At 43.5% G+C, this 16,988-nt stretch overlaps 1 protein-coding gene across 6 annotated transcripts in view; it reads right to left on the bottom strand.

Annotated features, from left to right (window-relative positions):
• Positions 1 to 16,988, bottom strand: part of SORCS2 (sortilin related VPS10 domain containing receptor 2) — a 929,896-nt gene that overhangs the window by 830,122 nt on the left and 82,786 nt on the right. For 5 of the 6 annotated variants that reach the window (XR_012904391.1, XM_075930782.1, XM_075930785.1 and 2 more), the window contains exon 1: positions 14,852 to 15,297. The exons of the other annotated variant lie outside the window; for it this stretch is intronic. Coding sequence is in view for 4 of the 5 variants with exons in the window: in XM_075930782.1 (XP_075786897.1) it covers positions 14,852 to 15,232 (381 nt within the window). In the remaining variant the exon portion in view is untranslated. Of the gene's footprint in view, positions 1 to 14,851; positions 15,298 to 16,988 lie in introns of those variants that run through there. 6 annotated transcript variants of the gene reach the window in all.

Below are 16,988 nucleotides of genomic sequence, written 5' to 3'. Positions count from 1 at the left end.
TATTTTTGCAAACATCGGTGCCTCAGTCACCAGCATAACTGTTACCACCTCTGCCCCTGCCTGTGCCAGGGTATTGCCCTCTGTCCCCTCTGGCAGCGCCTCACCCGTGCCCTTCAGCCCCTCTCATAACCCTGCCTCCAGCTGCTTGACTCCCCTCACCAGCCAATTTCTGCCCTTTGTTCACCCGTTGGCCTCCCCCTTCATCCAGTTTGCCCATTTGCCTCTTTTTAGCACTGTGTAAAAGCAGTCTGCATAATCTGATGCCAAATAAAGGCAGGGTGAAGGCAGTGGCCCCAACCTAACCCTGCCTCCAGCTGCTCAAACCCCTCCCCCACCAGCTCATTTCTGCCTCCTGCTCACATTGTTTTCAGTTATTATAATTCAGCTTCTTAAAACAATGTCACTTTCATATTAGATCAAAGCACTCTCATTTTACCAATCACCTTCATCCACAAACTGGAGGGACTACACAGCAACTGCTGATATCAGTGAAACAACTTCCTCCAAACATACTGGATAGCCTTAGTACTTGGTTGCATATATTGGCATCAGCTGTGTTTGTTGCTTTTAACTTCACCTTTGCAAGGCTCAGTTACAGTCAGGAGCAGATTAACCTAAATGTAGGGCTGCAAAGTCCCCATTCATGACAGCTTCACATACATTTGCTGTCTGTACTCTCCGCAGCTCACATTTGTTTTTCAAAGTGTCGTTCATTTTAATTCTCGCAGATGTATTCTTATTCAATAGCTGCATTATGTCACAGCCGGTAAATATGTAACTTTAAGGGGAAACAGATTTGTACCAATAGGTTGCAACAAAAAAAAAAAGTTATGAGGCCTAAGCTGAAGTACAATGTCCAATTCTAGGCATTACTCTTCAGCAAAAAAAGTGGATAAATTGGAGAGCAATAAAAATGAAAAAAGGTTTAGAAATCCTTACCTGTGAGGAAAGGATAAAAAAATGGGCATATTTGTTCTTGAGAACAGATGACTGAGGAGGGAACCTGAGAACAGTGTTCAAATATGTTAAGGGCTTTTATAAAGAGGACAGTGACCAATTGTCCTCCATGTCCACCGAAGCTAGCAGATGAAATAATAGCCTTATATTGCAGCAGGAAGATTTGGATTAGATATTAGGGAAAATCTTTCTGACTATAAGGGTAGTTAGTTCTGGAATAGGCATCCAAGATAGCAGATCCCCAACCTCATAGGTTAAGAACATATAAGACAAACACCTATAGGGATGGTCTAGGTTATTTGATCCTGCCTCCACACAGGGTGGATGAACTTGATGACTTCTCAAGGTATATTCCAGTCCTGCATTTCACATGAATTATGTCACATGAATTAGGAGTATCCACTAATCTCTGAACTACATTCAGGGGATAAAATCCATAGTAATATCAGGAATTATAGCAAAATACATTGCCTTCTCCCGCTCCCAAGCCGCATTCATGTATTAAACATAAAATATTTAAGAGTTTTTATAAAACTGGGTGAGTGAGGTTGGATGACTCAGTATCACAGATACCACAGTAAGGGGGAAGTTTATAGAAATACTTAGATTAGGACAGTGCAGATGGAGAGGTAGATTACACAGCTGGACTACTGGTAAGAGGATATGGAACTTTTCATTTCCAAACTGATCAATCAACTCCCCCCAGGAAGGTGATGGCTGAAAGCTGTTACCCTCCATGGTAAGGATGTCAAACATACAGCCCACAGACCAGATTCAAACCACAGCATATGTTTATCTTTCATTTTAAAAAAAATGTGTCTAGCCCCTTGTGGCTGCAGAGGCAGTTTCCAAATGTGAGCCAAGGCAAGGAAGTCTGTCTGAGTCTATGCGAAACAAGGACTAAGAGGAGTGAGCACAGCTCTGGTGGCTCCACTGTCTGTTTCCTTACCTGACTGTGGGAGCCCTAATAAGAGCAGGATCAGATCTCAAGTCACTTTGCCAGGACTGACTCCCCTGCCTTACACAGCCACCCATACCAACCCAGGGAAGGAGAGAGGCACAGAACCAACAGCCTTTTATGACTCCCTCATGCTCTGTCCCAGCCATGACAGATGAAATCAGTCTGGGAATTTCCCTAACCCCTGCCAGCTAGTTATGGTAGACTAGTGATTATACCCACCACTGGTGACTGCAGGAATGCAGCTCCCTCTTTGAACCTATTGAACCTCCTGAAGCTAAGGTATTCCCAACCAGAACTTGTGGTATGTTCTGCTCTCCTGATGCTGCCTGAGCCAGAAAGAGGGCGCACAAGAGGGCAGAGAATCAGCCCCACACTGTTTCTTGCATCCCTTTGACTGAGTTTAAATCATGTATTTGGCCTGTAACCTGGAAAAGTTTTGCACCCTTTTTTTATAGAGGGACTTCCAGAGTCCCACCAAAGTTAACAGGTTTCTCTCAAACAAGAGTTGCAACTTGGATAAATTCCCAAGCTCTCTGCTGAGCAGCCCAGCCCAAGGGACAGGATCCCATCTGAACACTCATGCAGCTGCCTGCTTTAGTCTAGCCACAAAAGATACAGAAATATGCAAGAATCCTAGTCAGGTGTTTCTCATTTCCTAATACTCTTGCTGATCACAAAATGAAAAACAGCGGATGGGAGAAGCGATGTACACATGCAGATCCACAAACCAAAGAACAGCTGCCAGGTCTAATTTTAGGTCTCCCACCCTTGTCAGTATCTTTTAAAGTAGTCAGAAAGATTACAGAGATCAGGCTGCCAGTAGTCGGTAGCTGTGAATCCAAGGCAGCATGTAAATCCACAAAAGGAATAAATATGGGCATTCAGAACACTTCTTGTCTATCAAAGAAGACCAATATTAAGATTTAATGAGCACTGCTTATGACTTTTGTGTGACAGACCCACAAACAACTCTGATCCTGCACAAGGAACACCTGATAAGGGCACTCCCAGGGAGCCAGACATGGAAGAATATCCCATAGAGCTGAAGATCTGGTGACAGCCTACAATCCCTTGGTGCAATCATGTTTGCGATAAAGAAACAAATACTTCTTCAAAACTGGTCACGTTGAACAAGGTGAAACACTGCCCGAAGCTGAAAGTGCAGTTTCAATGTATTCCTGCTAACCCTTTAACTTCACTCCCTCGAGCATATGCCTTTCAGGAATGATGGTTGTTGGAGGCAAGTGTGGGTATGCATTAATCATAAACAGGCTATTCTCCAGTAGCTGAGAAAAACAACTCCATTATTCAGTAGCTTAATGAGAGGGTCTAGGGAGATGGAAGTTTCACAGAGTTACAACTGAAGGTGGGGTGGGGGGGGGGACACAGCTAAATTCTCAATTATATCACCATTATTTATTTGCCTTACAATAGCATCTAGAACCCCAGTCAAGGCTCAGGACCCCAAAGTACTAGCTTTTGTTCAAACAGAAAAAGACAATCCCTACTCCACAACTCTTACATTCGGGGGAGGAGGGACACGTAACAATAAAAACACCATGATTGTGTTTTTGCATGGACTTGTGCTGCACAGTGTAGTTTACCACCTGCCTACCCAGCACACATTAGCCTGAGGATGAAATAAACCATGTGCCCATGCCCCAATGGGTATGGAGATACCCTTCAGCTTCCTGGCAGTTGGGACTGGGTTTATTCAGCATTGCCTGTAGAACTGGGAGGAAAATGGTTTTCCCATCCAGCAAAATTTAAGATTAAAAAATAAAAAGCCTACAGAACAAAAAGTTTTAAAAAAAATCAAAAAATGTTGGAAGCCAGAAATATTTCTTTTTATTCAGATCAATTTTAAATTTTTTACTTAGCTTTTTAAAGTGCAAATTTAGTAAATCCTAAAGCAGTCATTTTGACTCAAAAAATAAACTTTTCATTTTGAAAATGTTAAGCATTCCTGTTTGATAATATTGAAACTTGTTTTCCAATAAACTTTCAGACTGGGAATTTTGTAGAAATCAACCCTGTTTTGCCAACTGTTGTGAGTTTGATGAAGTCAATGCCTCCTCCCCCCAAAAAATAGTATACTGAAAAACTCCTGCCCAGCTCCAGTTGTCCATGTAGCTCAACCATCTGGCATGTGCTTAAAAAAAGACGAGACACAGATCTCGTGGGAAATGGGCAAGAACATGTATAAATTGTTAATTTGTTGACAATTTAATCTAAAAGAACAAAACATTAACAATGTAATTATAAATAATGCATAAAAATGAGCTTTAACCCTTTGGAATTTAAGTACTGGCCACATTTACTGAAGTACTTTTAAATTCTCATTATGAAAAATATAAATCACAGTTTACACTTTTCTACAGTTTTATTTTTGGAGGACAGTGCCCCCTGGAGCTGGCCCTTGCCTATGGAGTCCAGCAGCTATGAGATACTCCTAGAGGCAGTTGCTCACTGCTCCCCTAGTACTCCTAGTTCTGCTGCAGGGCTATGTCTAGACTGCAAGCCTCTTTCGAAAGAGAGCGTCTAGACTGCACGTTGAACTTTCGAAAAAGCGGCTTGCTTTTTCGAAAGAAAGCATCCAGTGTGTCTGGATGCTCTCTTTCGAAGAAGCCCTATTTACATTGAAGAACGCCTTCTTTCGAAAAAGGAACTTTTGAAAGAAGGCGTTCTTCCTCGTGAAATGAGGTTTACCGCCATCGAAAGAAAAGCCGCGTTCTTTCGATTTAATTTCGAAAGAACGCGGCTGCAGTCTAGACGCAGGTGAGGTTTTTTCGAAAAAAGGCTACTTTTTTCGAAAAAAACCCTGAGTCTGGACACAGCCCAGGAGTTGGAAAACTTCCTTTCACTGTTCAAAAACCTTTGCACTAAAGGCAAAAATCTGAAGGAGAGAGACACATGGTCCAGTGTACCACCATCCCCACCCCCAACCCGCATTGCCTCTAGGGGGCACAAATGATGCATGCTCGCCTTGGGCATTAAAATGCCTAATTATGGTTCTGAAGAAGGGTGTAAATTGTGATGGGTGACATGTGAGCAGGAACATGGATGTAAGATATAGCATTCAAAACCATTCCTCTACTCAAGATCTGTCTTTAATCTTAACAGAAAAAGCAAATCTCTAAAATAAAGACTGTGGAGGTCTCAGGGGAATGAAGAAAGAGAACTATTCTCTCCATCCCTGTTTATAATAAAGGATCAGTCATCATGGCATGATTAGAGAGCTGGCAAGTCTTCTTTTAAGAAGGAAGCATTAAATTAGTTTTACTTAATGAAATGATGATTAAAGGGGAAACATGAATACTGTTTCAAAGAATCTGAAAGATATGGAGACTAAGAAGGAAGCCAAATTTATGCTAGGTAGCATAAAGGAGTAAGTAGGAATAGTGAGATTAAAATAAGAAAAGAAAATGTAGGCTAAGATACATACAAACAATATCACTGTCCTAATAGTGGTAACTCAGATTTCTGAACAAACCGTCAACAGATGGGATGGAAGTCCTATCACTTAAGTCATGGATTGAACTTAGTGCTATAAGATCCACTCATGAAAACAAATGGGCATTAATAATAGGTTAAATTAGATGATAAAATAGAATACAATTTTTACATCTCTTATTTCCAGGATTCTTCAATTTTAGAGCATTATGAAGTGGTTGCAAGAAAGCTAAAAATTGCTAAGACTGTAGAAAATCAAATGTGTCTAGTGAATACATATACACTAAAAGTATCCATCCAGAAGGGAAAGGCCCTTTTCTTCAGTTACAATCATCCCTACTTCATCCTTCCAAAAAGATTCTCCTATGTCAGTGAATATCAGCAGCATTAAAAGGAGTTCTCATTTTCCTCTCCAAACATCTCTATTTATAGAATTCTAATATTGTCATGTCTGCAAAGGGTAGTGTCTGAAATTTCTACTTCAAGATATATTCCTGATGCCAAAAGCCTAGATACATCTCTAATGAGATATTACAAATCCTGGTTTGGTTGTGTCTGCAGTATTAGAGATGTTACTCTTTCATATGTCTTTATTGGTAGTTGCTAAATTTATTTTACCTCCGTTTTCATTTTCTCCCACACTCGTCCCAGCTCCTTGCCTCTGGAGATGACAATAGGGAGGTACTTCTTTTTACTCTGCTCTTTTCCTTCATGAATCATGTAACTCTGAAATCTAATATATCCTTCTACCCACCCAAAAATAGCAGTAGGGCTGGCGCACACATTTAATTATTAACTTCTAGGTCAATTTCAGGAGTCCCTTAGAACAGGGGTCTCCAACCTTTTTAAGCACAAGATCACTTTTAGAATTTAAGTGCCATCCAAGATCTACCTCAGACCCAAATACCCTTGCCCCGCCTCCTTTGTGCCCCTCTCCGAGGCCCCACCCCTGCTCCCTCCATCCTTCCTCCCGCACTTTCACCAGTCTGGGGCAGAGTGCTGGGGTGTAGGATCTGGTCTTGGATTAAGGGATTTGGAGTGTGAGGGGCTCTGAGCTGAGCCTGGGGCAGGCAGTTGGGATGTCAGAGGGGGTTGTAGGTGCAAGCTCTGGGAGGGTGTTTGGATGCAGGGGTGCTTGGGGCTAGGGCAGGGGCTTGGGGTGCAGGAAGAGGTTCATGACACGGGTAGGGTTTGGGGATGTGGGCACCAGCTGGAAACTGCTTACCTCAGGTGGCTCCTGGGTGTGGTTCAGTGGGGGGGATAAGGCAGGCTCACCCCTGCCCTGGTCCTGGCCCTGCACCACTCCCAAAAACAGCCACCAAACTCCATCCCAAGTCCTATTGAGCCCTCTCTCTGCTTTGTGGAGAAAGGATACAGGGTGGGAAAGAGGGCATCTTGACGTCAGAACCCTCCTCTCCTTCCCCTGCCCTGCATAGAAAGAAGGAGGCTCCTGAGGGGACAACTCCAAGACAAAGGGCAGATATGCAGCAGTCTGGGTGGAGGGGCAGCTGAAGTGCTGGGCTTGATAACCTCTTGGCCAAATCAGTCAGGATCACCTGTCACAGGCTCCAAGATCTACCAGTAGATCCCGATGGACTGGTTGGTGACCACTGCCTTAGAAAATGCTGGCACTAGGTTGTCTGTGTCTACAGAGGTGCTGCCCCCTACTTTCATTTGGTGGAATTATTATGATACAGAAAGCCTCCAAAAGAAGGAAAAAGCTGTGAAATGGAGGAAAATATAATACAAACTGCATAGTTTATGTTGTTTTATCATTATATTAAATCTAGAATATAATTCAGCCAGTTAAGAGATCAATAAGAAGCTCAGTGCTTTGGTGTAAGATTCTGTAAGTCCCTTCAGAATAACTTGTTTTTATTCTTACCAAAACCCCAAAGAATCTTTAAAAACAAAATCTTCCCTTTGGGAAACTTGCCTTGCAGTCTGCTATACATCTGTCATTTATCAAAGTCAAGAAAGTTAGGATTTTTTACTATGCGTTTTGTTTGGGGGGTTTTTTGGTCCCATAAGTAGTAATCTGGCCACTCCTGATAAAGAGAACCAAAAATCACGAAGATGGAGTACTGCTTAGTTTAGATAAAAACTTAAATTTACAGTTACATATATTGCTACAGGAATATTGAAATCAATCTTCTTTATGGATTCCAACCGTGCAATTTATTGCAAATTGAACAAAAGAGAAAACCAATTAAATAAAATATCTGCCAAAAGAATACATTCAGTGGTTACCAGATTGCATAAATCACATATGGTGAAACTAACAGTGCAAAAACTAACATTTTTAAATTAAGCAAAATACTTGTTTATTAAATAATGAAAGATCTGGATTAACTGGGCTATTAAAATAGATAAATTTCTAGTTATAATAACTGCTATGTATATACACAACAAACCTGTCTTTGATAAACAACTACTAAATACTAAATCTTATTAAAGGTATATAAATGCATTTACTGTATCCCTGTGCTACACAGGACCAAGACACCAACCTACTGGGCAAATGAGTGACTGCACAGACTCAGTATTGTCAAGCAAACAAAAAAGGATGTACAGACATTGAAACTGAAGACTTAAGAACCAGTTGACTACAGACTTGTTCACAACACTTTAGCAGTCTGCACACAGTATCCAATGAATCAAGATCAAATCTGAATATAAGTTTCATTTATCGAGTATTTCTCTGAATTTTGATTTTTTTTAAACACAAGTAAACACTAAGGTAAAGTAGATATTCCCTATGGGGGTCAGTAAAAGTCCAAATGCGGTGAAGAAACTGCTTACTTTGTAATCACAGCACACTGAATGGCTTTAAGTTCTCTACTTCTAAAGAATATGTTTGTTTAAAGTTTTTCACTAATAAATTAAACTTCCCTAAATCAGATATGAATGCTGTATATCCCTAATCAATTTTTAAAGCAGCATGTTAAATTTCACACAGCATAAAAATGATTTGTACAGATGGAAACTGTCAATATTACGAAACATACCATGATAGAATTAAGTATTGTTACTTTATCAGATAAGTGACTACCAATCAGTAACTCTTGTGGATGTTTATGGCACATTGTACTACCCATCTGTCAAGCCTCCTGTTCTTGATTTTTTTGGGGTAGGTTAGGAAATGAATGCCACTTGCAAAAACTTTTGTTTGGAAGTTGAAGTGCAAGACAGCTCTGCTTGCACTTTTGAAGCAGTAGGGGAAACAGGAGTACAAACACTGACTGGAGGAATGAACTAACTAGCTACACTATTGACATTAAAAGTACCAGCTCTGCAAGGCTTGCATTCCCAACAATGCTTTCGACTAGACAGACTACTGTCAGAAAAGGTCAGGGACAAGCTTGCTGTTTATGGAATTTATAAATAATTAATTTTTCAGAATACAAAACAGAGTAATAAGGACACAAAACAGGAAGCAATTTACATAACTCCCTGCACAGGTTTCCATTAACAGAGTGAGGAAGTGCACAGTGATGTTCCTATATATTCAAGCTCACTTTACAACCATATATACTCCTCTGCTATCAAACCCAACGTTTCCTTAATTGTGAAAATAATTACATTAAGAAAGGATAATAAAAGTACACAGCAGAGTTCTAAAGCAAAGAAAAGAAGGAGGGGGGAGGGAAAGGATACAGTTAATGTATGGCCTCCTCATGCAACAATTAAGCACTTCCTTTAAGGCACAGTAGGATTTACAAGAGGAGCACAGAGCCTTTTAAAATTCATTTATATCAAGTAGTCTAAGCCCTTTCCAAGTTTATTTATTTGTCCTTGATCAGCACATGAGTGTTCTATGGCAGTGTTTTCAATGAACTACTCATGCAGGGGAACATCTTTCTGAGAAGCAACTGCCCACTCACCTTTTATGATTATTTGTCTCTCCGTCAGGGAGTTCAAGGGAATAATCTTACTGTGTGTTTCTCCTTTATTTATTTGACAAGGTAAAGTGTTTAACAGGATATATGGTTGACTAGAGCTCACTGCTATCAAATTTTCAACCACAACCTCTGCAAAGTGCAAGAGACCTAGTTTAGCTCCTGTGCCTAACAAAGTGCCAAGAGCCTCCAAAAAAGTTCCCACATCCTCAGGCATCGGTACTGGAATTAGGGGTGCAGAGATTGCAGCCCCCTGGCTGTAATAGTAATAACAAGGCTTCTACTTTTAGTATCCCCAGTATAAAAATTGTTCCACCACCACTGACCTCAGGTTATCTCCACACTGCAGCAGGGAGTTGTGATTCCCAGCATGAGTAGGCAAACTCATGCTAGCTCTGCTGGAATTAGCATGCTAAAAATAACAGCATGGCTGGTGGCTCATGCTAGCCACCTGAATCTAAGCCTGCTGCCTGACCATCTATGTTTCAGTTTGGGTGGCTAACCCAAGCCACCATGTGTGCTGCAACCTTCACAGTGTTATTTTATGGTGGTAACTCAAGCAAAGTTAGCATGAGCCTATGTGAGCTGAAAAAAAATCACACATCACAGCTTCAGCGTAGTACGCATATGCTCAGTCAGAGGCATCAGAAGATACTCAGCACCTCACAATGAGGCACTCAGGGCCTGATCTAAAGTCCATTGTTATCAATGGGAATCTTTCCATTTATTTCAGGGCTTTGGATCAGGACCTGAGTAGCTTCTGGCTCCCATCCTTCCCTACTTAGGTGAAGGGGAATTAGGACATTCTTACAATAGTGAAGGATGAGGCACAAGGTTGGCAACCACTCATTAATTTCTTCACATAGAGGATTGTTCTTGGCTCCAAATACTTATCTGAAGTACAGGAAAAGTTCCTGTTGCTTTCTAATATGGATAAAGAGCCTGAAACAGAGCCCAGTGAAGCCAATGAAGACTCCTAAAGACATCAGTGGATTGTAAATCGGGTCCTTGGTTAAACTCAATAGGAATTTTTGTTGCCTGAGGTATTTAAACTCACAACAGACTGAAAAACGGTGACATTTGCTTGTACCATTTTCATCTCATCCTTACTGCACGAACTTGACACACTTCTACACTTTTTTCAGACAATAATTTTGTACATGTTTTGCAGTCCTCAGATCACTTCTTTCTAGCAAGCTTTCGCTGCCTTGTTGTTCTCAATGAAGGACCATCAACTCATATTCTACAACACAACCAACCAAACAGGTTAGCGGAAAAGTCTAATGAATGGGGAGGGGTGAAAATTCCTCCCACCTAGCTATTTATTAAAAGCATGCCAAGCAAAGAACTATGATGTGTGGTAATGGGATATAGAGAGCCTTTTTTATTTAGGTTATTGGTCCAGTTGAATCTGGGACAGCCCAGCTGATAGCAAGCACGCTGAACAGCATGAATTCAAAATAGCACAGCACAACTAAACATTCTTGTCACAGTAGAGAACATCTATTTGCACTAATGGTGTGGTGTTCCATCACACATTAATGAATTTAGTAAATCAGTAAGTGCACAGACAATAAAAGAATAAGATAATGGAATACAATGATGCATTTTCAGAGTGATTCTGACAATATCATGAATTTTTGCTATGGTGGAAACTATATACGTATATTGTAGAATACCATAAAAAATTAAATCTTAACAATGTAGGCTAACACTGCAGCATCTATTAAATCTTTGCAGAGAGATGGGGAGAGACTATCAGATTTAACATAACATAAGAACATAAGAACGGCTGTACTGGGTCAGACCAAAGGTCCATCTAGCCCAGTAGCCTGTCTGCGGACAGTGGCCAGTACCAGGTGCCCCAGAAAGGGTGGACCGAAGACAATGATCAAGCAATTTGTCTCCTGCCATCCTTCTCCAGCCTCTGACAAAGAGAGGCCAGGGACACCATTTCTATTCCCTGGCTAATAGCCTTTTATTGACCTAACCTCCATGAAATTATCTAGCTTCTCTTTAAACTCTATTATAGTCCTAGCCTTCACAGCCTCCTCTGGCAAGGAGTTCCACAGGTTGACTACACACTGTGTGAAGAAAAACTTTCTTTTATTAGTTTTAAACCTGCTACCCATTAATTTCATTTGGTGTCCTCTAGTTCATCTATTATGGGAACTAATAAATAACTTTTCTTTATCCGCCCTCTCCACACCACTCTTGATTTTATATACCTCTATCATATCCCCCCTCAATCTCCTCTTTTCTAAACTAAAAAGTCCCAGTCGCATTAACCTCTCTTCATATGGGACCTGTTCCAAACCCCTAATCATTTTAGTTGCCCTTTTCTGAACCCTTTCCAAGGCCAAAATATCTTTTTTGAGGTGAGGAGACCACATCTGTACACAGTATTCAAGATGTGGGAGTACCATAGTTTTATACAGGGGCAGTAAGATATTCTGTGTCTTATTTTCTATCCCTTTCTTAATAATTCCTAGCATCCTATTGCCTTTTTGACCGCCGCTGCACACTGTGTGGAAGTTTTCAGAGAACTATCCACGATAACTCCAAGATCTCTTTCCTGATTTGTCATAGCCAAATTAGCCCCCTCATACTGTACGTATAGTTGGGGTTATTTTTCCCGATGTGCGTTACTTTACATTTATCCACATTAAATTTCATTTGCCATTTTGTTGCCCAATCACTCAGTTTGGTGAGATCTTCTTGGAGTCCCTCACAGTCTGCTTCTATCTTGACTATCCTAAACAGTTTGGTATCATCTGCAAACTTTACCACCTCACTGCTTACCCCTTTCTCCAGATCATTTATGAATAAGTTGAAAAGGACTGGTCCCAGGATTGACCCTTGGGGGACACCACTAGTTACCCCTCTCCATTCTGAAAATTTACCATTTATTCCTACCCTTTGTTTCCTGTCTTTTAACCAGTTCTCAATCCAAGAAATGACCTTCCCTCTTATCCCATGGCAATGTAATTTACACAAGAGCCTTTGGTGAGGGACCTTGTCAAAGGCTTTCTGAAAATCTATATCTACTGGTTCCCCCTTGTCTGCATGTTTGTTAACCCCTTCAAAGAACTCTAATAGATTAGTAAAACATGATTTCCCTTTACAGAAACCATGTTGACTTTTGTCCAACAAATTATGTTCTTCTACTGCCTCACAATTTTATTCTTTACTATTGTTTCGACTAATTTACCCGGTACTGAAGTTAGAGATGGATTATATGTGAGGATTGGATTATATTTAAGTATGGATTATAGTATGAGGATTAGCAAGGTATTACTGTATTTGTTTTAGAGCACAAAATTTTGCATGAAATCTGTTACATTTTTGAATGTCAAAATCTAAACTCGAGCCAACTTTTTTAATAGTGATCTATTCAAAAAATATCCTGAAAGCACTGCTCACAAAAAGAAATGACATTATTTTGAATGCAAAGACAGGGGAAGGACAAAGCCGGAGAAACAGATGCTGCGAGTGATTTGCAATATTTTCTATGGAAAAGAAATGTCCATTGGTTCACATTTCCCTCCTAAACACATCAAGTAGGTGGCAAGCTTTGTGATGCTGATTCCGATGTGAAAATGTCAGATTATATAACAAGCCTTATTACAAGCAGCCAGCCTGCTCCCTGGACCATCTGCCTTGAACAGCTCTTATTCTTGTGTGGCCCACTAGCAGAACTGGCACAAAGTGGATTTAACAATCCAAAGGAGAAGATGCTAATCCATACATCCATATGTGCTTCCTGAGCCAAGTCAAGTTTAAATGAACACTATGCATAAATTGCAACATTCAAGTTCAAACACAGGCCAGGATCTCAGCTGAACTACAAAAATATAAAGCAGAGGTTTTCCATAAATACTAAAATCTTGAGAAGAAAGTCATTTTCATAACAAGATTTTACTGCCTATGCAGTTATATAGACATTACACAATGCCTGGTGTGGTGTAATATTTACCTATGTTACACAGTGCTATGAAATAATATCTTACTGCAGGATACATTGAGAAGCAGCAAATCCCAGAAACCATCTGTGCAAATATATACCCATCATCTGTGGCTACAGAGGAAATAAAGATGAGCTTAGATTGAATACTAGTTAAAAACAGATAATAGGCTAAATCAAAGGGAATTACCACATCAGAGAAGTCAGTGTCCTATGATTATTTAAAATTACACACTGTTTTGACTATGAAAAGTTATGAAACTTGGTGTACAAACATACAAAGAGTGCACCTGTGCCAGCAAAATATTTTTATAAAACTACACTCAGTCCCTAACAAACTCGCTTGTTAAAAGACTAAAAGAGGGGCGGGGGAGGGGGCAAGTATAAGGAAGTAGAAAAGCTACAAAGCGTTCACCTTTCATTTACACCATAGGCCAGAATGGGTCTGTGGGTTTCTTTGCTGGGAGATCAAGACCCCTGACTCCATAAACTCTACCCAGTTTGACTCAAGCAAACAGCGCTGGAGCCTTCCTGCGCGTGCTACTGGCAGAGGGGGGGCCAGAACAGGGTCCTGCCGCTAGACGGCTCCCTGGGGCTGGGCAGCCAATAAAGTCTAACTGTGAAATGAGACGGACGGGGCGCACTGCGAGGCTGGAGCGGGGCGGGGGCTGCCCGCGCTAGAAGGCAGCGCGCTACCTGCCGCATGCCAGTCCCCTCCACCCCGAGCCGTGGCCGGTGTCAGACTAAGCTCCAGCTGAAACCAATGACCTGGCGCTACTGACTCGCGCCCTCCAGCCCCGTGAGGGCGATTTTCCAACCTAGTGCCCCCGCCGTGGCTTTTACCATCTCCGGCCTTTGAGCCAACGCCTTGCCAAGGGGCCGGGGATTAGAAGCAGGCGACTGATTGGAGGCGAATCGATTGAGGCTCGACAGTTTAAGATGGCACTTTTATGAAAGGCTGGCGGGGATTATCTCTCCTCCCCCAGCGCGCGGGGTGGGTGTGACCGGCCACGAGTCTCCTGAAGCTGCTGGCAGCCTCCCGAGGATGGGAAACTTGAAACAACTTTCCAGCTCCCGGGTCCCATCCTCACTGAGAAGCCTCCAAACCTGCCCCAGCTGCCGAGGCAGCCCGAGCCCGGGAGCCGTGCTCCAGGTGCTGGCTCCCCCCGGCCCTCCTCATGCTACGTGCAGGAGGCGCGCTGCAAACTTTCCAAACTTTACGGAGGAATCGCGAAGCCGGGCGGGGGCTCGCTGCTGCCGCTGCCCCCGGGCTGATCTCCTTCCCTCCCGGCCTCCCCCAAGTCAGGGTGATCCTCCTTCCTCCCCTCACCCTCCCGCATCTGCCTTGCGCCCCAGCCCAGGATAACTCCAGCCACGCATGCAGGGGCTACACTGGTGCCCCGACCCCAAAGACACCCTCACGCGATATCCCAGCCTCCTCCCCTCTCTTCCCCAAACCAGCGCCAAGGGCTGGGCCGTGCGGCCAGCAGAGGCTGTGCCTTGCAAGTTACAGCGCTAGGGCGGCAGCGGCTGTGCTCTCCGCTAGGGGGTGCCACGCCTTGCTGCCCCTGCCGGGCTAAATGGCTTTGACTGGGGAGGACCCTCGGCCCTACTTACGCTGCTGTTCTCGCCAGTCCAGTGCACCATCGCCTGGTTGTGGGACGCGTCCCCTTTGAGCACGAAGGAGGTGCTGATCAGCGAGACCTGCTCCCTGGCCGGACGGGAGGAAGCGGAGGATGCTCTCTTGGAGCGACTCCCTGCAGCAGCAGCAGCCCCTGCTCCGTCGCCAGCGCGCCCCAGCTCACTAGCCTCCTCCCCGCCGCCGCGGATCAGCAGTCCCCGCGGGCTCCTTCTTGCCCGGGTTACCCAGCTGGAGCCAGGGCCGCCCCACGGCTCCGAGGGGCGCGCAGCCCAGCAGGCACCGAGCAGCAGCAGCAGCAGCAGCGCCGTCCTGGGGAGGGTCCCCGCTGGAGACACGCGTGGCCCCCTTTGCGCCATGCTCGCCTTCGGATGCGATAGTGACAGGCTGGGATGTGAATGTGAGACAGATACACAGCCTCCGGAGGGGGAGGGCGGGGAGGGAGGCAGGGTTTGTAACCAAAGCGAGGGTTTACACTGGCAACAACGTGCTCGGGACTCCGCTCCCAGCCAAGGAGAGGCGCCGCCATCTGCTGGCTTCTCTCTGAAGCCCAAGGCAGCGGGAAAGAAGCAGAGCCCGGCACAGCCGCACATAACGCATTGGGGAAGCAGCGACCCATTCACCCACAGACGCCCTGTGCGATCACCCGTGGGCTTGGGTGTGGTACATGCCCCCGCTGCAAATAATGGGCGTCTGGCGGACAGGCGCAGCACTGCTGTGTTAGCTCCTGGCTTGTAAAATCTAAACTCCTGCGGTTCTTGAATGTTCTTTGTTCACTTCTGGTCGGTATGCATGGACCAGGCACCCTCCCCGCTCTCCCAGATGACTTGGGTGCAGCCTCCGTCTTGTCTTTTGGCGAGTAGAATATTTGGTCACATGAAGTATCCTTCTTGTGTGACCCGTGCTCAGACTTACTCACTGTAAGTGCTTGATAAATAATGGTGGGTGCATATATATTATCTACACGGCACACACACAAATCACGTTAAAAGAACACTGGGGTTGCAAAGTAGAGCACACAAAAGTTAGGAATTGTCAGAATTAAGGCTGTGTGTGCAATCTTAATTCCACCTCCTTGCATTGTAGTACAAATGATTTAATTACATTATATATTTCTCCATGGGACCCCCTAACTCAGTCAGTGCACTGCACAGGTGCTCAATTCAGGAACAATTATTCAATTTTTGTATCCTTGCTGTCCAGTGGGTGGCCTTAGACCTCATTTATAACATACTATTCAAACCCTGAAGAAATAATGATTTCCTTCAGGGTTTTCCCTGCACTGCATCTCTGTAGTATTGGAGTGCTTCATAAAAGTTACATCTTCACAATAGCCACATGATGGGACATGGTGGTATTACCTCCCCTTTTACAGATGGGAAACTGGGTCAAAGATAGATTGTAGTCAAAAGTATCCATTAATTTTAAGTACCCACCTTCAGACATGAGGATCTTATTTTTTAGAACATTGCTCATTATACAGCACTTTATGTAACCAAACTCAGCTCCAAGCAACTTCAGTGATCACTGAATGTCAAGACTTCTGCCTTTGAGCAACTGTTCTCAGTTGAGTCCCCACCACCACTCCATTCTCCATTCATCAGACTCTTTGTCCCAGTCTATTCCTTCCTCTTGTGCTGGCCTGGCTTTCATTCAAATGCAAACTGAGTGGGGCAGCTTCCTCTTCTACATTAGCTTGTGCGGTCAAGGGGCACTTCTACAATGGGCTCAGCAAATGTGGAGTGGTGGTTGAATGTGCCTTTGTTCTCTTGAAGAGTTGCTGGTGCAGTTGTTTACTTGGTTAGACCTCATGGTCATAGCTGCCTGCTGTATGTGGCAGAACCAGGGTGACCATTTCATTCATTGGGCATGTCTTCTCCATGCTCCACACATGCTTCTGCCTGGAGTACATAGAAGGTAGTGAATCTTCTGTGGGGAGAAGAGGCTGTCCAGGCACAGCACATTTCAAGCTGTAGAAATGTGTTTCTAGAAAGCCAAGTTCCCTAACTTTCTGAGTCACTGAGAATTCACACAATAAACTGAAAAATAAACCACCTCTGCAATGTAAATCAAGAGGATTTCAAAGCAAACTCAACGAGATGGCTCAGGCAATTC

The sequence above is a fragment of the Pelodiscus sinensis genome, chromosome 5, assembly GCF_049634645.1.
Source record: "Pelodiscus sinensis isolate JC-2024 chromosome 5, ASM4963464v1, whole genome shotgun sequence".
Lineage (NCBI taxonomy): Eukaryota > Metazoa > Chordata > Testudines > Trionychidae > Pelodiscus > Pelodiscus sinensis.
This window is presented reverse-complemented; position numbering and strand designations above follow the sequence as displayed.